The sequence below is a fragment of the Hippopotamus amphibius genome, chromosome 2 (genome assembly GCF_030028045.1).
Source record: "Hippopotamus amphibius kiboko isolate mHipAmp2 chromosome 2, mHipAmp2.hap2, whole genome shotgun sequence".
Lineage (NCBI taxonomy): Eukaryota > Metazoa > Chordata > Mammalia > Artiodactyla > Hippopotamidae > Hippopotamus > Hippopotamus amphibius.
In genome coordinates, this window is record NC_080187.1 from 177,522,560 (window position 1) to 177,544,248 (window position 21,689).

The 21,689-nt window shown below is 44.8% G+C and overlaps 1 protein-coding gene across 1 annotated transcript in view; it reads right to left on the bottom strand.

Moving 5' to 3' along the window:
* The window catches only part of RYR3 (ryanodine receptor 3), a 361,967-nt gene that overhangs the window by 60,075 nt on the left and 280,203 nt on the right, over positions 1–21,689 (bottom strand). The window contains 3 exon segments of the mRNA XM_057721476.1: positions 8,719–8,959; positions 11,579–11,899; positions 18,095–18,225. Of these exon segments, the coding sequence (XP_057577459.1) occupies positions 8,719–8,959; positions 11,579–11,899; positions 18,095–18,225 (693 nt within the window).

Genomic DNA, 21,689 nt, shown 5'->3' on the forward strand with positions numbered 1-21,689 from the left:
CAAGTGTCAAGTTTTATCAGAACTGCCAGCTGTTCCTTCTGTAGTGTTTTGGTTTAAACGAGCTTTATAGGTTTGCACGATGCCTTGAGTGGGAAGAAGCGAGGGGTCACATCCTACCCTACCGAGGAAAAGTATAGCCACAGGGAGTGTGAATCGCAGGGACTCTGAAAACAAAATCTCAGGTAAACATTTGCTCACAGGAGAAAGAAGACGCTTTGGATACCTTTGCATTCATACAGGAATGCAGTTTCAGCTGAACGAATTTTGTTTTCAACATCCTTCTTCCAAGAGGCAGATTTTTACTCTTTGTCTTTAGTGAGGTTCTTTCTTCAGGTTCAGAATTGTGGGTACACATGAACCCCCCCATTCATGTGTAACATGTAACATAAATGTTTTTCCCCAGGCATGTAAATTCTCTGCATCTCTCAAACCAGATTAAGACAGTATTTACAGGAGGACAGAATATCCTGACCTTGCCTCTCCAATCTGCCTGTATCCTTCCTACCCCGAAATGATGTAACCAGGGTCTCTCCTCCCTGCTCCCAGCCTTCCACAGAACTCAAGATCTCTCTCAACATTCAGACATTTTCTCCTTTTGGAGGTACTTAACCGATCTGTGGGTTTCTTTTATCATCTGCTCTGTGTGCTGCCAAAAGGCAGCTGGGAAATGCAAGGCGGTAGGTAGGGAAGAAGGTTGGATTTAGAGGTAAAACAGAGGGACTTCCCTGGTAGTCTAGTGGTTAAGACTTCACCTTCCAATGTAGGGGGTGCAGGTTTGATCCCTCGTCAGGGAACTAAGATTCCACATCCCTTGCCACCAAAAAGAAAAAAAAAACAAACCCAAAACATGAAACAGAAGCAATATTATAACAAATTCAGTAAAGACTAAAAATGGTCCACATCAAAGAAAATCTGAAAAAATACATTAAAAAAAGAGGTAGAACAGAAACAAAAAGCAGGAGAATAAACTCTTGGAGGCAGGCAAGAGTAAGAGAGTTAGATGGCTATGTACAAAATGACAGGTTTTCGAAGAAAGGGAAGCCAGTTATCAGGTTTTGAAAGAAAGTAAAACCATGCTCCTATATTCACGGTCAGGTTGTCTGACTAAGAGGTAAGAGCTTATCTCTGCCTTGTTCCTGAGCCTCTAGTAGAGGATACAGCCTGAGGCGGTCACCGCACAGGATTTACTTGGATTCCCTTCAACAGCATGAGAGATGGGTTTTCACCCCAAATCACACTTTAAATGTGTTTGTTTCTGTTCAGAGTGTGTCTGATTTCCAGAAAGGAGGCTAAGAAGCTGCTGCCTCACGCAGAGAGGTTTGCTGGACCTACATTGATTTATAATCTCCTGGCATGAGGAGGTGGAGCCCTGACGCGCCCTGTTCTGACCACAGCGAGCGTGGCGTTCTCGCTCACTCCGGGCCAGCTTCAGGCTGACCACAGAAGCTTCTCTTCAGAAGATTGTTTCAGGTGTCAAAGAGACTTGAAACACGGCTGTGACAGGGCTGGAGTACAAAAGTGACAAGAGACAACACGGGAGGACAGGACAGGATGGCTCTCTTCAATATTTAAAGAGCTGCCGCAAGAGAGACTGGAGTCGTTTTGTGTGGCTCTAAAGAGCAAAACCAGAGCTGATAGGAGTTACAGATCTGACCTCAAAATGGTTAGAAGTGGGGGGGGGGAGGGGATTGGATGAAGGTGGTTAAAGGTATAAACTTCCAGTTATAAATAAGTACTGCAGATGTAAGGTACAACATGATTAACCTAACACTGTTACATGAAAGTTGTTAAGAGAGTAAATCCTAAGAATTCTCATTACAAGGAAAAATTTCTTTTGTCTTTTATTTTGTATCTATGTGAGATGACGGATGTTCACTAAACTTATTGTGGTAAGCATTTCATGATGTATATAAGTTAAATCATTCTGTTGTGTACCTTATAGAGGGCTGTGTGTCAATTATATCTCAGTAAAACTGCAAGAAAAAAAGTGAATGAGGAGGAGTTGGAAAAAAAAAAAAGGCTCGAACTGTCTGAAACTAGAATGGGGAGGCACGCACGGTATGGCTGTACTGCTGTCCGTAATCGTGGTGGATGATCAGAAACAGGAAATGCATGGCTAGGAAGAGGGAAGAGGGGATGTATTCATCTGGTTATAGGTAAGATAAGCTGACCTCCGACATTCCTGTCAACTCCACCATCCCATACTCCCAAGCCAGCCAGTTCTTCTGGGTAAAGAAAGAGCTCGAGGAAGGTAAAAGCACACACGCAGGAAAGAAATATTTCTAAGCGAGGCTCAGAGGGCCATGATGCTCCCCGGTGTTCAGGGAAGAACGGGTTGAGAAGTGGGGATGAATGAATGAATGATGATTTCAGAGACTCTGTGACATTGCCATTTTTAGCCACTGTCAAACACTGTGTAAGTGGAACCCACTGATCGTCAATAGTGACAAAAGCAATTAAAGAGCTATTCCAGGAGCAACCTACTCTACTTTCATTTTTGTTTTCACCTCAAACTCCGACAAATTCCTTCGCTAAACTGCTTAACATAATTATGTTACCGGAAATGACTAAAATGATGACCCTGAAAGCAGGGTTTCTTTTGAGACAGTGAGTAAGATTTCCCATAGATAGGTAAGGAATTTTATATACATATATATAATTATATACATATATACACCTATATATAATTATATACATATATACACCTATATATTACATGTGTAAGATGTTTATTTTGCAAAGCTAAAGGTAAGTAATCTTATGGAAATATTTTAAATAGTAAGTACAACTTACCTTATGAAATAAATGCTAAAATGGGCATATGGAGACTTATTCCTTGCCCACGAGAGAGTGGCACACCACTCCAAAAGCCAACAACATTCCCCCAAATATTCCTAGATCTCTTCAGTATCTGTAGTGCAGTATTTTAAAATTAAACCTTCCCAAACTTACATTTTAGGCCTCTAAGTGTTAAGAGGGTGTGGTATAAGAAAAATACCTATTTGGTCTTTGTCTTCCACTGGGACCAACAGTCCTTTGCCTGTTCATTAACATTAGCCTCCTATGGCTTCATTTCCTCCGTATGCAGCTTAAATTCCAAGGTCAATCTTCATAATGACCCTATTGTATACACCCGCAACTCCCTAACCCATTTGCCTTCGTCATACTCACTGTGCAAACCCCTCCTCTGGTTACATCCAGCTCTCTTCCCTGTCCTGGCCTATTCCTGGCAGCTGAACTGGCTGGAGAAAAACACAACCTGCTGATGGGTCCCACTTTAAATTCACGACTGCAGATCTCAAGTGGGGCCCTTGATGCTACCGGCAATCACACCGCACTTCCCCGGTCCACCTGCTCTCCCACTCCTCCTGGCCACAGCCTCAGAGCTTCTCCTTCCTCCTCGAACCTCCACGTACCTTCTCGCCATCCTCACTCTCCGCTGATGATCTTGCTTCCTCCTTTACTGAGGATGGAAACAACCAGCAAAGGAATCCTACAGACCACCATCCATCCACATACATAGACGTGTGTGTGTGTGTGTGTGTCCACCAGCAGCAGCACCCACGCTCCCTGCCCTCCTGTCTGCTCCTGTAGATGAATGATCACAGGCTGACCCTCTGCCTGCTCGAGTACATCGCTTTAGAAATTCTCTCTCCCTCTTACATCCACTTCCCCCTCTCCAATGGATCATTTCCATTCATAAAGAAACAAGCTGACAAGTCTGCCATCTTAAAAACTCTCCTCCTGAGCCTCCTTCTGCCTCCAGCTAGCAGCCCATTTCTCCATTCCCCTTTACAGTAAAACTCCCTGACCTAGCTGTCTGTAGTGCTATCTCCAAGTCCTTTTCTCCCATTCTCTTCCAACCTACTCCAAAGAGGTCTTTGTCTCCATCACACCATTGAAACTGCTCTTGTCAAGGTCACCAGTAACCTTCATTCACCATTCTCTCCTCCTGGGAATCCCTTGTGAAGGGTTGGCACCTAGGACACTACATTCTGTTGGTTTCCTCCTGTCTCACTGGTGGCTCCCTCTCATTCTCACTCACTGGTTCCTTCTCTTCTGCCTGACCTGATTGAGCACAAGGGTTCAGTCCTTGGAACGCTTCCCTCTCCCTCTCAAATCTTTATTTATCTCATGCAGTCTCATGTCTCTCAAAGACCACATATCAACATGTAGATGACTCTCAGATTCTTATGTCTACACCAGATTTCCCTCCTGAACTCTGGACTCATAACACATATAGTCAACTGCCCACTCAACATTTTCATTTTTATATTGAAGAGGCAACTCAAATTTAACATGTCTGAAAGGGATCTCCTGATCTTCCCCTAACAACTTCTGTATCCACAATCCTCCCCAACTCAACTGCTGGGAACTCCATCTTTCCATTTGCCCAGAATCACCTTTGACTTACCTCTTTTTTCTTATTCCCAATCTGTATGTCCCAAAGGCTCTACCTTTAAAACAGATCCAGAATCTGACATCTCTGTCAATCTTCATTGCTACCAGCCTGGCCCCAGGCACCACCAAATAAATTTTCTTTTTAATTGTGGTAACATATATATAACATAAAACTACTCATTAGCAATGTCTAGTATAACCATCACAGTCTAGTTTCAGAACATTTTCAGGACACTGAAAGTAAATCTCAGTCCCATTAAGCAGGGGCTCTCCAGCTCCCTCCGCCCCAGCCCTGGCATCACCAGTCTTCTCTGTCCCTTAAAGATCACCCTCAGCCCTTGACTGGGTCACTGTGAACCTCCCAGCCAGTCTCCTCACTTCCTTATTTTGTCCTGACCCCTCCCCACAGTGCTCAAAGACTAAGTCAGATCACATCACAGCTTAGCTTCAAACCTGCACCAACCTCTCATCTTGCTCAGAGTAGAAGCCCTGTACTCTCAGCCCCGTGGAGAGAAGATGCCCTCTCTGACATCTCCTGCTGGTCTCCCCACCCCTCACTCTTCTCCAGCTGCACTGGCCTCCTTGTGATCCCCTGAACATCCCAACACACGCCTTCCTCGGGACTTGCACCAGATGTTCACCCTTCCTGGGAACGTAACCCTTCCCTGGCCTTGCATGGTTCCTGATCACACCTCCTTCAGGTCTGTGTTCAAATGCTGCTCTCTTAGTAACATTCTCTTAAAACTGCCACGCTGGGGCTTCCCTGGTTACACAGTGGTTAAGAATCTGCCTGCCAAGGCAGGGGACATGGGTTCAATCCCTGCCCTGGGAAGATCCCACGTGCCGTGGAGCAACTAAGCCTGTGCGCCACAACTACTGAGCCTGTGCTCTAGAGCCTGTGAGCCGCAACTATTGAACCCATGTGCCACAACTACTGATGCCCACACACATGCTACAGAACAAGAGAAGCCACCACAATGAGAAGCCCGCGCACCACAATGAAGAGTAGCCCCCACTCACCACAACTAGAGAAAGCCCATGAGCAGCAACAAAGACCGAATGCAGCCAATAAATAAAAATAAATTAATTAAAACAAACTTGCCACCCTGGCACTCTTAATTCCCTTCACTTTGCTTGTATAATTTACTTAGATAAGTAAATTATAAGTAAAGTATATAAGTAAATATATAAATGTATAGGTAAGTATATTGTAAATATCTAAGTACTTATTTTGTTTATTGTCTGCTCACCCCACTCTCCTGCCAGAATGAAATCTCCCTAGGTCAACATCTGTTTCTGTATTGTTTTCTCTTGTCCTCTAATGCCTACAACAGTGCCTGACACACAGTCAGTAATATCTGTTGAATGAATGTGTGACAGAGCAGCAGGGGGGCAGAAGTCGGTCACTGCTGCCCTTATTCTACCAATTCCCTCTTCCCTGTGGTGGCCTGTGATGATGGCAAGACAGCCAGGCCACTGATCATATAGAACCATTGGTCAAGGAAAGCACTGCCCAGAGGTCACACATCAGGGATTTGGGGGGTGGGGAGGGGTACTGGTGGTGGCAGCTGTAACCTGCCTCTCTCACCTGTAACAAAACCCAATACCTTCTATCAAACATTTAGAGAAGAGCTAACACCCATCCTCCTCAAACTCTTCCAAAAAATTGCAGAGGAAGGAATACTTTCAAACTCATTCAACGAGGCCACCATCACCCTGATACCAAAACCAGACAAAAATACTACAAAAAAGAAAATTACAGACAAATACCACTGATGAATTTAGATGCAAAAATCCTCAACAAAATACTAGCAAACATAATCCAACAACACATTTAAAGGATCATACACCATGATCAAGTGGGATTTATCCCAGGGATGCAAGGATTCTTCAACATACGCAAATCAATCAATGTGATACACCATATTAACAAATTGAAGAATAAAAACCATATGATCATCTCAATAGATGCAGAAAAAGCTTTTGACAAAATTCAACACCCATTTATGATAACAACTCTCCAGAAAGTGGGCATAGAGGGAACCTACCTCAACATAATAAAGGCCACATATGACAAACCCACAGCAAACATCATTCTCAATGGGGAAAAACTGAAAGCATTCCCTCTAAGATCAGAAACAAGACAAGGATGTCCACTCTCACTACTGCTATTCAACAAAGTTTTGGAAGTCCTTGCCACAGCAATCAGAGAAGAAAAAGAAATAAAAGGAATCCAAATTGGAAAAGAAGTAAAACTGTCACTGTTCGCAGATGACATGATACTATACATAGAAAATTCTAAAGACACTACCAGAAAACTACTTGAGCTAATCAGTGAATTTGGTAAAGTTGCAAGATACAAAATCAGCACACAGAAATCTCTTGCATTCCTATATGCTACCAACGAAAGATCAGAAAAAGAAATTAAGGAAACAATCCCATTCACCACTGCAACAAAAAGAAAAAAATACCTAGGAATAAGCCTAACTATGGAGGTAAAAGACCTGTACTCAGAAAACTATAAGACACTGATGAAAGAAATCGAAGACGACACAAACAGATGGAGAGATATACCATGTTCTTGGATTGGAAGAATCAACATTGTGAAAATGACTATACTACCCCAAGCAACCTACAGATTCAATGCAATCCCTATCAAATTAACAATGGCATTTTTCACAGAATTAGAACAAAAAAATCTTAAAATTTTTATGGAGAAACAAAAGACCCTGAATAGCCAAAGCAATCTTGAGGGAAAAAAATGGAGCTGGAGGAATCAGACTCCCCGACTTCAGTCTATACTACAAAGCTACAGTAACCAAGACAATATGGCACTGGCACAAAAACAGAAATATAGATCAGTGGAACAGGACAGAAAGCCCAGAGATAAACTATGGTCAACTAATCTATGACAAAGGAGGCAAGGATATACAGTGGAGAAAAGACAGTCTCTTCAATAAGTGGTGCTGGGAAAACTGGACAATTACATGTTAAAGAATGAAATTAGAACACTACCTAACACCATACACAGAAATAAACTCAAAATGGATAAAAGACCTAAATGTAAGGCCAGACACTATAAAACTCCTAGAGGAAAATATAGGAAGAACACTCTTTGAGATAAATCACAGCAAGATCTTTCTTGACCCACCTCCTAGAGTAATGGAAATAAAAACAAAAATAAATAAGTGAGACCTAATGAAACTTCAAAGCTTTTGCACAGCAAAGGAAACTACAAAGAAGACGAAAAGACAACCCTCAGAATGGGAGAAAATATTTGCAAACCAATCAACAGACAAAGGATTAATCTCCAAAATATATAAACAGTTAATCCAGCTCAATACCAAAAGAAACCAAACAACTCAATCAAAAAATGGGCAGAAGACCTAAATGGGCATTTTTCCAAAGAAGACATACAGATGGCCAAGAGGCACATGAAAAGCTATTCAACATCACTAATTATTAGAGAAACGCGAATCAAAACTATAATGAAGTATCACCTCACACTGGTTAGAATGGACATCATCAGAATATCTACAAACAATAAATGCTGGAGAGGGTATGGAGAAAAGTGAACCCTCTTGCATTGTTGGTGGGAATGTAAATTGATACAGCCACTATGGAGAGCAGTATTGAGTTTCCTTGAAAAACTAAAAATAGAATTACCATACGACCCAGCAATCCCACTACTGGGCATATACCCAGAGAAAGCCATAATTCTAAAAGATACATGCACCCCAATGTTCATTGCAACACTATTTACAATAGCCAGGACATGGAAGCAACCTAAATGTCTATCAAGAGATGAATGGATAAAGAAGATGTGGTACATACATACAATGGAATATTACTCAGCCATAAAAAGAAACAAAATTGGGACATTTTTAGAGACACCGATGGATCTAGAGACTGTCATACAGAGTGAGGTAAGTCAGAAAGAGAAAAACAAATATCGTATATTAAAGCATATATGTGGAATATAGAAAAATGGTACAGATCAACCGGTTTGCAAGGCAGAAATAGAGACACAGATGTAGAGAACAAACATATGGACACCAAGGGGGGAAACTGGGGGCGGGGAGGGGGGTTGAGGTGGGATGAATTGGGAGATTGGGATTACTATACATACATTACTAATAAGAAAAAAAAATCAAATTGTACACTTTAAATACATGCAGTTTATTGTATCTCAGTTATATCTCAATAAAAGTTCTTTTAAAAAAAGAAAAAAATAATAGCGCGTTGGAAAAAAAAATTTAAAAAACCCAATACTATCTCTCCATCCCAGTGACAGGCTTGCCCAGGCCTCCTCCATACCTGTTATTGTCCACGTAGCGGATCAGCATGGGGTAGAAGGCGTAGAGGTCTCTGCAGAGGATGGCAAACTCATCCAGGATGAGGAGCTCCGCCTCCTGGGTGTCCCCTTTGCTGTCGGCTTTCAGCTGCTCCTCCTCCTGCACAGTCTTGACAGCCTTCTTCTTCAGCTTCTCCAGAGTTGGGATGAAGTGGCTTCTCAGCAGGTCTGGCCTGGCTTTGCTGATGATTGGCTGGGCGTACACTGTATTTGCAAACAAAGGGCCTCCCCCTCATCTCACGTTATGACAATGGATGCAAGGAAAGAAGTGCTACTCAAAGGTGAGGCTGTGAAAAGCCATCAACTCAGACTGGCACCTGCCCTTCTTTCAGTTTCTACTTGGCACTTTCTGTCTCAAGAAATTACAGTTGCTGGGGGCAGGGGTGGAGCTACAGGAGGAAGTCCCTATTCCTGCTTCTCCAGGCGGTGGGGAGCCCCTGCCACCCCTGAACCCTTCATGCACGGCACAGTGCTTGCTTGCTATACCTCTGAGCTCTTCATAACAAGACTACCTTGTTTCATGCTAGAGTAGTGGTTTTGACTCACTAGCTACATTATAAACTCCTTTAAGGAAGTCTATTATTCACAAAACCACCACTGTGTGCAGAGTCGAGAGTAGGCACTCAATACTAGGCTTTCTGGTTATTTTACAGAAAAATCTCTTAAAAATATATGAACCCAACCATAGTTCTCAGCCCCCAACACTTGAGAACTGCCAACCTACTGCCTAGGGGCTCCTCTGGGCCCCGAGAGAAGCAAACTACTATTATCTATAATAAACAGAGGCAGGTTGGGGTGGCCACTAGGAGTCGACGAGCAGAAACAAGGAATCAGTGAGACTCGGGACTGCGATTCTGGCCCTCTTAAAGATAAAGGTAAAACATATATGTCTCACAAAGTTTCTTAAATGGAATATCCTATTGGTCTAATTCATAATAAAGGTCAGGATCAGAGTAAGTATTTAAAGATAAGTGAAATAAAACCCGCAAGGGTCATGAACCATTCACAAAGTGCATTGTGTATTTTGTGTATTTCAAAGGTTCTTTAACGCAGGGCATTTCAAATAGAAATAGCTTATATTCCAGAACTTTTTTCTTTTTAATCTCACTTTGCCTTATTTTTTGCTTTCATAAAAAAGACTGCTTTAGAAAGAGAAGGTGAAGGCAGTTCTCTGCTGTGATGGATTAATCAAGAAGTCGAAACAACCCTGTGATGGTTCACATTTCACACCCCAGCGTTCACCAGGATGCACCTGTGCTTTGGATCTGGAATCAGAATGGCTATTCCATATACAGGTGATTTGAGGTTGCTATTTACAACTGACTTGTTTAGGCACCAGTAATGAAGTGGCCTGACCGAATGAGATCTGGGTTCACCTGTGAAATAACAGGCCAAGTTCAGTTCCCATCAATGTGGCTTGTGCTGTGACATCTTTCCTCCGCACCTCTGAGGAAGCGAGACCTTCTGATTGCCTTCCTTCCCTTAATCCAGATTTACAAATTAGAGCTCCTCAACAAATTGTCTTAGAGTTAAAGATATTCTTGGGCTAATGGATAATTTACAAATTAGAGCTCCTCAACAAATTGTCTTAGAGTCAAACACATTCCTGGGCTAATGGGTAAGAAAGGGACACCAGCTGTATCTACTCATATGTTCCCAGAGGCCTATACTGTCTAGAAGCTATCGGTACCCAAAGTATTTATAATTTGAATCTCAGTTCCTTTTAGAGACAGGAAGGGGGCAGGAAGTTTTCTTCCTCGGTCTTGCAGAGGAATATCTACTCACTTGCCCCGGAAGCTAATAGCTCCTACTGACCCAGCGGCTGTGTTTCATGGTCCAGAAATTGTAGGGGTGAAACAGCTATGGTGGAACTGTCTATCTAAACTGCAGGTCCATCAAAGGCAATGACTTTGCTTTACCTTCTGTCTCCTCCAACACTCCTCTGAGAGGACACTAAAATATTCATGGTTTCCTGGGACTTCTCTGGTGGTCTGGTAGTTAAGACTCCACGCTCCTAATGCAGGGGCCCTGGGTTCAATCCCTGGTCAGGGAACTAGATCCCATATGCCACAACTAAAGAGCTTGCATAATGCAACTAAAGATCCTGTAGGCAGCAACGAAGATCCTGCATGCCTCAACTAAGACCTGGTGCAGCCAAATAAATAAGTAAATAAATATTTTAAAATATTCATGGTTTTCTGACTGTGGAAAGTGTGGTTATTAATTTTCCAAGCCTCTCCTTTTTGGGGCTCGTTTCAGGAACAGAAATCAGCTAACGATACTCATTAAGAGCTTACTGCATGCAAGGAGTTCTAGAGGAATAAAAACAAAACCAAAATCCAAGTGAGGCTACTGTGAATCTAAATTAGAGAGTGTCTTAGAAAGCATAAAGTGAAATACAAATGCTGGAAACTGAGAGTACAGCCCAGGTGGGAGTGAGTTTTGTATGTGTGGAAAACACACGGGGTCACTTACCAAGCAAATATGGACAATTATTACTGTAAGAGCAAATGGATTCTTAAGTACCAAACGCAAATAAGCATTGATCACTGGAGTTGGGTAGAGCTTATTAAGAAGGGCTTCCTGGAGATTTGAGGGGCCTGGATTAGTTGGGGAGTTAGGCAGAAACATTTGCTCCAGGAAGCTCTACAGGCGAATAAGCCAATTTCTTTTTTTTTTTTTTTTTTTTTTTTTTTACTGTTAAATAACTAAGTGGGGGGATGGGGTGGGTCTGGGGGGAATTGCTTAAAGATAGACTAAGAGAAGAAAAGAGAGTCCAGGCATCGTGGTGCTGGGGCTGGGGCGGAAAGGCATGTGCGGTACCTGCAATGCGCTTCATCCAGGAGGCCTCGTCGATGCCCAGGTTGTTATTGATGATTTTCAGAATGTTGCCCAGGATGACACTGAGGTGTTCAGAGGTGACCTTGGTGCACCAGGGCCCTGTGCTGGGGGGCAGGTGCTCAGGCCCCCGCTCCCACCAGTAGGACAGGTAGTTGCAGAGCATAGGCAAGATCACCTCGATGACGTGGGGCATCTCCGTGTACCGGGCCCCTGACTCAGCCAGGTTGTTGATTTCCTTCATCAGGCTGTCCAGCTGGGGGATGTCAGCGCACACCTCCTCCACTGTGTCTGGCATGCCCAGAACTGACCGAGAGGTACAGGAAGAATAAAGGGACAGTAATTCAAAAGCACAGAGAGTGCAACCTTCTGTCTCTGTCCACCCCTCCTTTAGTATTTAGACATAATTTTCCACCCCAGAGCCTCAAACAAGAAAGCACCTGTCCTCTGGCTGCTTTCGTAAAGACTGCAGCTTCTAGAAGCTGGAGTGTCATATTCAGGTTAAAACACTTAAACTGAATCTTAAAGGAGCATAACAGAGACACGGCAGAGGGACATTTCATAAGACCTTTCTGTGATAAAGTCAGTCTCTGCTTCTCCATCCTCGCCTCAGTGCATGCCCTGCAGGAAAGGCAGGACGAGAAGCAGAAAAGAAACCCATTGGTGTCAAGTTGCCAGTTTGTGATTCAGTCACCTGCATCAAGTCTGTACTGTTTCGAAAAGGAAAAAGAAACCTCTTGCATCAAAGATTCTTTCAGCTGGACCAGAGACAACACTTTCCATCCAGTTGAAATTTGGGGGGAAAAACATTGCACATACATTGATTTCTGCATTTCCAACCGAAGTTATTGGTGGCCTGAAGTAACCTTTGCCAAGACCTCTTGTCAATCACTCTAACCTTTTTGTTTCTGAAGGCTTATGTGCAAGGAATGGTGAGTTAGCCCTATCTTTTTCTCACACTGAATGACTGAGGTCAATTCACTGAACAAGGAGAGACAGGATGAAATGATGACAGACAGAGTTCAACATTAAACACTGTCAGATACAAGAATAGCAAACAGGGGCTTCCCTGGTGGCGCAGTGGTTAAGAATCCACCTGCCAATGCAGGGACCACGGGTTCAAGCCCTGGGCCAAGAAGATCCCACATGCCGTGGAGCGACTAAGCCCATGTGCCACAACTACTGAGCCTTTGCTCTAGAGCCTGTGAGCCACAACTGCTGAAGCCTGCACACCTAAAGCCTGTGCTCAACAACAAAAGAAGCCACTGCGATGAGAAATCCTCGCACCACAGCGAAGAGTAGCCCCTACTTGCCACAACTAGAGAAAGTCTGTGTGCAGCAACAAAGACCCAACACGCCAAAAATAAATTAAAAATAAAATAAATCTTAAAAAAAAAAAAAGAATAGCAAACAGAAGAAGCCAAGGGGATATCTGTCCTGTTCTTTTTAAGGCAAAGGACACTCTTTCCCTCCAAGACAGGAGAGTCCAGAAGCACCCTGAGGTTCCTGATGGGTGAGACGCAAGGAAGGGCTCTGAGTGGTGTGACATGGCGTGGTGTGGCATGGCACGGATAAGAAACACGCACAAGCCCAAAGCTCTGCAGAGCTTCCATTTATGTCATAGCCACCAGAGTCCACCTGGGCCGGGCAGGCAGCTCACTGCAGACTCCACCTGCAGACCAAACTTCTCACAGTGGGGCCAAAGCATCAGGCACCAAGGGGCGAGGGAGTCAGAGAAGCAACTGGAAAACATGGTGCATTCTAGATCCACTAGAGAAGCACATTAGATCCACTAGAAGATTTGAGGAAACTATTTTTGATATTAGAACTAAAGTACAAAGTTCTCGTGAATTTCAAAGGACAAAGCAGAAAACTTCAAACAAAATGTGATGTTTAGTGAATTGGGTTATGCCTGCAGGCCCTTTGCCATGGGGTTACCCTGGTGTGAAGTCTCTCTTCTCTAGATTTTAAGTCCATAGGAATGGGAGGGTTAATGAATAAGAGGCCACAGCAAATTCTCTGGCCTTTAGGAATACTGGCCAGTTGAAGGCACTGTCGATTTCTTTCCTGATTGTACTGCCTGGAGCAGGGATACAGAAGAATCCTGGCTACTTTGTAGACAATGAATCTGTAGCTGATAGGAGTGGTTCTAGGAGATGGTGTGCAGCTGCAAAGTGATGGACTTGGAGGAGCCTCCCTGCTACGGAGCAGGCCCTGTGACGTCCTAACACCCTTTCCCTAATTACGATTTTCTGTTGCCATGCCTTCTGGCAAGTAGAAGGCTACAGATCTCTCTTCCTTGGAAGTTGGGAGTGAACCAATGTCCTTTAAAATCCAGACAATTCAAAAGGACTAGCAGCATGAAAGCCAAAGAACACTGAGCTCCTGTGATTTACAGTGGAAGGGAATTATACTGGTCAGACCCAGTCCATTGCCCATGCTGGTCATTTTCAGAGAACAAGTCTAGCCTGTACCTTGCCGCAGGGCAACAAGAATCAGGGGTGACATCAACATGGGGGTCTGGGGAGACTCTAAGAAACAAAATCATTTGACACACACAGTGTCAGAATAAATGGGTACGAACAGTAAAGTCAAACATTTTACCTTCAAGCCCTGCACACAGAACAATGCCAACTGCCACAGATGCAACTGACGTTTACAACCGTTTGCTATAAAATTATACAGGAGAAGGCTCAGGGCGTGTGTGTGTTTAAATGTCACACAGACCATACACCATCATGCACACTTTTTTTTTTTTCCTACCTAAGGAAAACACAGAGTTGCTTGAGGTTCCTTCACTGGAGTCATTATAATGCTCTTTAAAAGTTATTTATATGTAATTGGTCCTCGAGGGGAAGAAACATTTGCAATTCAGGTGGTATTTTGGACTTCAAATGCCACATAATAAACCTGCAGAATGAAAGCTGCTGAGTTATCTACCTGAAAAACAGCTCAGCTGGGTCCTATCAGAATCAGGCACAAGACTGTAAGGGGGACCATTGGAACACACTGGCCTTTCATCTTCTAGATCAGTGGTCCTCAAAGTGCAATTCTCCCACCAGCAGTGGCAGCATCACCTGGAAACTTGTTAGGACCTTCAGAATCCAGACTTTCTGAATTAGAAACTCTAAGGGTAGGACTTGGCATTCTTTAACAAGGCTTTCAAACGATTCTGAACATGCTAGTGCTTGAGAACCATTGGGAACCACTGAGTTAGATTCCAAAGTGGTATTTTCTTCACCAGGCAGCTCCTCCCTCAAGGAGACAGCATCAGAGAGCACCATCTATGTAAGTATAGGCAGAGAGCTTCCATGAAAAGTGGACCAACCTTCTCTCTGGCTGATTTTTCCAACAAGGATTTGGAAAGTAACCTGGCTGATGAGTAGGATGTTTTGGTCAATCTAATATTCTGAAATAGACCACTGCCACACATAACCAAAGATTCCGATCTAGTTTTATCTAGCACATAACAGTATTAAACCGTTTCCAGGCATATCTTAATAATTTTTGGATGAGTCAGAAAATGCTCCAGGACATTACAGGTTAGAAGAGTTCCTAGTATGAGTAACTCTGCTGGCCAGACACCAACTGTTAATTAATAGAGATGCCCAATTGGCTGAAGGCTTGATAAATCAGTTCATATTGTATTTCTCAACCAAAGACGCGCATCATCTGTCACCTCACATCATCTGTCACGTTCCTTTCCCTCCTTGGCCCCTCAGGCCACCTACTTTGTATAGTGAATGAAATCTGCTTCTGAGAGTCCATCAAGCCATCAGTCACTCTCTGGCTCCACGTAAACCTGGTTATCCCAGAATACATACTCATTTACACTCTACTTTTCAAGAGCCATACACATGGTGAGCATTCACTCTTCGTTGATTCATTGAATGATGAAAAACATGGGCTCCGAGGATGTGGGCCCTGAGTCCAACACTGTGTCACTGATGAAGAAGAGTGTCCCCTCTAATCACAATCTTGTCTCTTTTCTTCCTTATGGAGTAGGCAATGATTGATACTTATTTTTAATTTATGGATATATCTTACTAAATCATTGTAAAGGTATATAAAGTAAGAAGGAACATACTTCCAACATGTTGAGAAGCACAATGGGACAGAGTCACTTCCCTCCCTGCCAAAGCCAGTCTAGGGTTTCCTCCATCTTGGTCAAGTTCGCATTTGCCTGCCACTGTACCCCTGTGAGCTCAAGAGCAGAGTAGGTCTCTCTCTTTCCCAAGGTGCAAGCTCTAGCCTTTGGTGATACAGAGACACACTTTTTCTTGAATCACAGTTGGAGCAGAATAAGCATGGAAGTATCCAACACTGTCATGACAGGACCCATGTCCCTCTGGAGCTGGGGAACAACACTGCAGCTGGCTTTTGCCTACAGATGTCACAGCCCTTCCTCCACTTTGCCAAAGCCTGCTCAGTTGCTCAGCTCCTACCTTGACTGCAAGATGTGACTCATTCGGAATCAGGTGGCAGAGAAAAACAAGGTTGGAACTATATTTTTCCTAGTCCATGAAAGGGGAGGAAGGGTGGGATGAGGATGCAGGGGTTGGGGAATTAACTGAGAGATTTCATGTGAGACTTTGGAACGTGGAGGCATCTTGGCAACGTTTCTCTTTCGATGAGCTCTGAGAACACTAGTGTCCACTGTATCCTAGCTCAGGAAGAGAACTTCTTTAAGCCATCTTCCTGGTCATTCTTTCTGGGGGCCGTGTGCTTCTTTGATCTGAAGTAACGAAAGCAAGTGAGAATAAAGCTACCAAGGCTTATTAGCACTCTGGATTCTCTGACAGAAAGAAGAGTGGCGACAGAGAAAAGTGCGGTGGGAACCCCGCCCCCGCCCAGAACCCTTAGGACCCATGATAGTTTGAAAAGGGGGCTTGAACCAAATGGAACCGATGCACAGCCTGGTCATCTGCTCATACTGGGCATCAATATTTTAAGAAAACATTGGTTCTGAATGGGATAGGTTCTGGCTGGAAATGGTTTACTATGATTTTTTTTCTGCTCTGTTTTTCTTAATATTGATTGGGCCCATGGTGTGGTAATTTCCACTTCATATTACATCAGCTCATTGCAGTTCTTTCCAGTTGGAGTCCAAGCTTCACTCAAGGTTCCTGCTGGAAGCTCCTCAGTTCCAATCCATCGCCCTACAGCAGGATCACGATTTATCCATACCTGGGGCCTCTGCCTTCTATGCTCCAGAAGCAGGTTTATCCCCTGCCTTGGATTCCAGTTCTAGGTTATTCTAGAAGAGGGGGTGGGAAAACTTATAAAGGGAGCAGACGGTAAATATTTTAGCCATTGTAGGCCCGACAGTCTTTGCTGCCACTACTCAACTGTCACTGCAGTTGAAGGGGAGCAGCACAGGCCACCCCCAAACATGTCCCTTGGATGGAGGGATTACTTTGAGCTGATCAATTCAGGAGAATGTCTGAAAATGGAGTTACCCTTTTGTAAGGAAAATCTACATTTATAAAGAAAGTTTATCTTAGGTACAAGTGCCTTACCAGAGATCACTTTTTCATCTAAGACTCACGTGCATGGTAGGGAAAACTGTTTACCAAACCTTCCTCTTCTCACTAGCCCATGAACGGCTACCCCCTTCGAAGCCCCAGACGCCTAATCCTTTCCTTAGCTCAGGATGGTGTATAAGCCTCAATGGTTGGGTTGGCTTTTGAGTCTCCTATCTTTGTGGGGCTCCCTTATGTACACATATATACGTAATTAAGTTTGTTTCTCTCCTGTCAATCTGTATTTTTTAGAGGGGGGGGTGGTCTCAGCCAAGAACAACGAAGGGTCGAGGGAAAATTATGTTTCCTCCCCTACACAGTGCTAAAGCAGTGATAACATGTAAATGAGTGGGTGTCACTACGTTCCAATAAAACACCATTTACAGAAATCAGCAGCTGGCCAGATTCGGCCCATGGCCAGAGTTTGCCTACCACTGTTCCAGAACTCAGTGCGTCAACACTCCAGTCAAATTCTCTTTCTTATAGAATTTCAATTCCTTCCTGTGTTTTTCTATGCTTTATTTTCCACGGAGATGGAGAACACGTGGGCATCAACCTTGGAAACACAGCCTCTCCGTGGACTTGAGGAGTGTAAGGAGGTTATCAGTGCAGCTGTGCCCCTCCCCCAACACTCTGGAGAGAAACTGTAAAGGGCCGTCACATCAGGTGCAGAAGGAGAGCAGAGACCAGGGCAGACAGGAGAACCTGAGCGTTTAGGAGGCGACGGACTTAGAAATCAACTGCACTGCCTCCGCATTTTACAGAAGACACAGCCAAAGTCTACAACGATAACAACATACTTGCCTGTGCCCACTCTTCCGGCAAGATGGAAACATGCCACGTGGTCCCAGCTCTGACCTCCCGGCTCCCCTCCGACCACGTGAACCAACCGTGCTGCAGGCTGCCACCCCTGCCTGCGTGGCCTTCCCTCCCACGGCTCTCCTCAAGCACATCACGACCTCTGTGGGCCGATACTCACGAGACCTCTCCCTGGGGGTTTTGGTGTTGAAGACCGAGAGCGGGTTGTAGCGGTTAAGGGTGGGCTCCAGGAAGGCCACTGGGATGGCAGCTGCCAGGGAGGCCAGGCATTCTCCAAGGGCAGGACGCTGCCTGCAAACAAAGACGTCTATTTAGAAGTGGTGACCCCCCCCGCCCCCCATGCTGGCCCCACACATGGCTGGGCCACTTCCCCACAGACGGCCCCACTGGTCATCCCGGGCGCCGGGCTCAGCAAGGCTGTGTGCTCTTCCCCCTCCCTCACCTTTCTCTGGATACTAACCCATGGTTTACAATGGCCTCCTTCCCTGGTACCTAGTTCTTAAGTAACTAAGGTGATATAATACACGACGTAGCTTTGTTCTTCTCTCCCAGCAACTCTGAGAGCGAGTTTTGCTGGCATCTGAACTGAACAGGATCCTCCTTGTTCTCAAAACGTTTTGAAATCTTCTGGGTCATTTCTCCATGTCTATTCCCTGCTATGAATGGAGTTCGCGTCCACCAGTGGGAACAGTAGATAATGGGCCAAAAGAACCAGGAAGACACCAAATGAAAGACCTGCCTTGCAAGAGAAGCAACAGGTCCTAAAACATATTGCTTGATTTAGACGAAAGAGCTCTACCACCTATTATTTCTCTTTTTTCACAAACATTTGTGTGTCCACCACGTATTAAGTTCTGGGTTTTAAGTCATTCTGTGAAACAAGCAATCAATCAGAAACAAATTCCTTGTTCAGTTTTCTAGTTCTCCGGCTGAGAGGACGTGTGCTTGCTTGCAGGATAACCAAGGCTGCAAGAGTAAGCCATGGGAACCAGCCACTGGACGGTCAAAGCAGAGCTAGTATTGAAATAGCACTTCCCCCTAGCAGACCTGGGCTTAGCCTTGGAGCTGTACTGTCTAACCCCGCAGGTCCTTTCTGCTAGTGAAATGATACAGTGACAGTGCTGGCTCAAAGGGCCCCATATATGGTCTGACGTCTGTTGCTTTCTTATGAATGGGAGACCAGAGCCATCTGGTTTCCACCCGTCGATATCTTTTCTCTGCCACTCACTGGCATTCAATCACAGACAGACAACACACCTGTCTTGTGTTATATACGTGATGCCAATTCCCAAATAAGGGGAAAAATTTCTTCAAATAAATCAGCAAGGTAAGTCCTTTGTTAGACTGTGATACTAAGATAACTAGTGGCAAATGCAGACAATACATCGATATTTAAGAGTTGGAAGGGCTTACAGGGTTCAAGCCCGTCTTGTTTGCCTTCCTCTGTGACTGCTCAGCTCAAACTCAGTGTGGATACTGTGTGTGTGAAGCCCACTAGCAGAAGCCTTGGGAGCAAAGGGTATCAGGCTGCATCTTGGGGGATGTTACAGAACCATCATGGAGAAAACTGCCAGCTGGAGAGGGCACACCTGGAGCCAAGAGCCAGTGCTTAGCCCACCACCACACTTCTGCGGAAACAGGAAGGCATTCAGGTCTCAGGATTCCCTTCAGCTCCCACCAAAACTCATACCCAAGACCATGCCCTTCACTGTGCCAACAGCCAACAATTCCAGCAGCATCGAGAAGCCAGCATGTCAAAGCTGCAGGGTCTCTGGATGGGATAACAAGTATTTACTATGGGCAAGGCAGGAGGGAGGCTAGGGAAGCCAGTGTTTACCAAGGAGTGAGCCAGGTAGACTTAACCTTGGCCTTTGGCTTCCAAGTGGTGAAATGAATGCAGAGGAAATATAGAAGCCTGAAGCAATGTGACAAAATAACATGTCTTTATGGTCTAATTATAAGGATTAGAATTAACCTGCAACTTCATTATAGCACAGAGAAAGATACACATTTGAGCTGGGTTAAAAATGTGATCTTAATTGGTCCTGAAAAAATGGCTTGACAGGACTGTCTGGGGTAGAATCAGAATCTGCAGGGGCCTAGCCTGGGGGTACATGGAACTGTTCTGCTTGAGACCCCAGAGGAATCCGCTGGACCAGAGAGGAAGGAGGGAGAGGGCGGGTGAATGAGTCGGTAGAAAGCTGTGTATCCCGTGGAACTCCCACACAATCTTAGCCAAGTTATCAAACTTATGAAAAAAGTCATCTTTTAAGTACTTTAAAAGACAATTAACATACATGTCTTATTTCTTATCTTCTCTCTTCTTCTTGGGCTCAACTTTTAGGGGACCAGCTGACAGCTTATTTGGCCATGAAACATTTGAGCAGATGATTTTCAAATCGGCCCCCAGCAAGCAAGAACGCCCTCAACCAGACGAGCACTCCTTAGCTAACAGCACAGCCTTGTCCTTCCGTGGAAGGTCTGACTGTTAAATCGCCCCATCCAGGTCTGCTCTGGAGGCAGAGCAGCTCCCCCCCATCCCCGCCCCGGCCCCCTCCCGCCCCCCCCCCACCCCAGCCCTGCCCAGCTCCATCTGGAGGCTGCATGAGTGGTGGAGGGAAGGGGGGAGCGAGGGAGGCTGTGGAGACTGCAGAGGCCGGGGCTCCTCTCCGGGAAGCTCTGCAAAGCTGCTTCACTTCCCAGCAGGCCCCGCCAGTCCTGTCCCCCCACCTCTGCCCTCACCACCTCTTCTTCCCCCATTCCTTCCCTTCTTTGCTAAGCTCACTGTGCAGGTGGAAAGGCATAAGAAGAAGCCAACACCCTCAGGGACAACTGAGCGGAGTGAGGGCCTGTATGCATCAAACATGAGGACCCACAAGGGCTGTGTTTTCAGTCAACAATCTCGCCATTTTTACCACCCACAGGGGCCAGCCAGTGAGGAAAACACCCCATTCCTCTCCTCAGTCTTGCCTTTTGAGGAGGAAGAGGAAATAAAGAGTTAAATTATGAAAGGAAAGAAAGGCCATAGCTTTGATTTTAAAAAAAAATCTGGGTGAAAATCATGGATGACAAGGGGTAATATTCAATCTGAGAGCAAATTTTAGTTGGCCCAGGGAGGGCAACCTAGGAAACAGCTGGCCCTGGGTTGTCTCGGTACTGAATTGACCCATTATTCCTTCCTTTCTCTTTCTCTCGCCAAAATTAAAGTTATGATCCCCTGAAAGTGGATTTCTAGAAAGTTAGTCTGATAAAAGGCAATCCTTGGAGCAAAAGACAGTTCTCTGGTGCTCTGCTGACTCCCTGGCTCAAGGGAGAGGGATGTGCATGATATTAATTACTGAAGAACTGAGTCTCTACAAGCTCACCACACTGGCATTTTCTAGTCTGGATCACACGATGATGCTAATTAGCTGTCAGGGAGAAACAACAGTTCTCCTGGCCTCACGGTTAAAAGTTCTGTAAAAGTAAAGCTCAGAAGTCTGCCAATTAATGCTTCTGGCTGTGAAATACCAGAGTGAATGATCTTGGCCTCCAGGTCCAAGAGGGACTGAGCTAGGCAGAGGTCTGCTGTTAAAATGCTTCTCCCATCATTAGCACCCCCCAGGGGGAAGTGTGGGTGTGGACCAAGCAGAGCTAGGGCTGCAGAAACAGCTCCATGGCAACTAAAGGATCTACTGGAAGAGTTTATCACTGGATAGAGAAATTCACTCTCCCCCTCCCCCCTCCCCCTTAGTTCTTATTGCTTAGAACAGTGT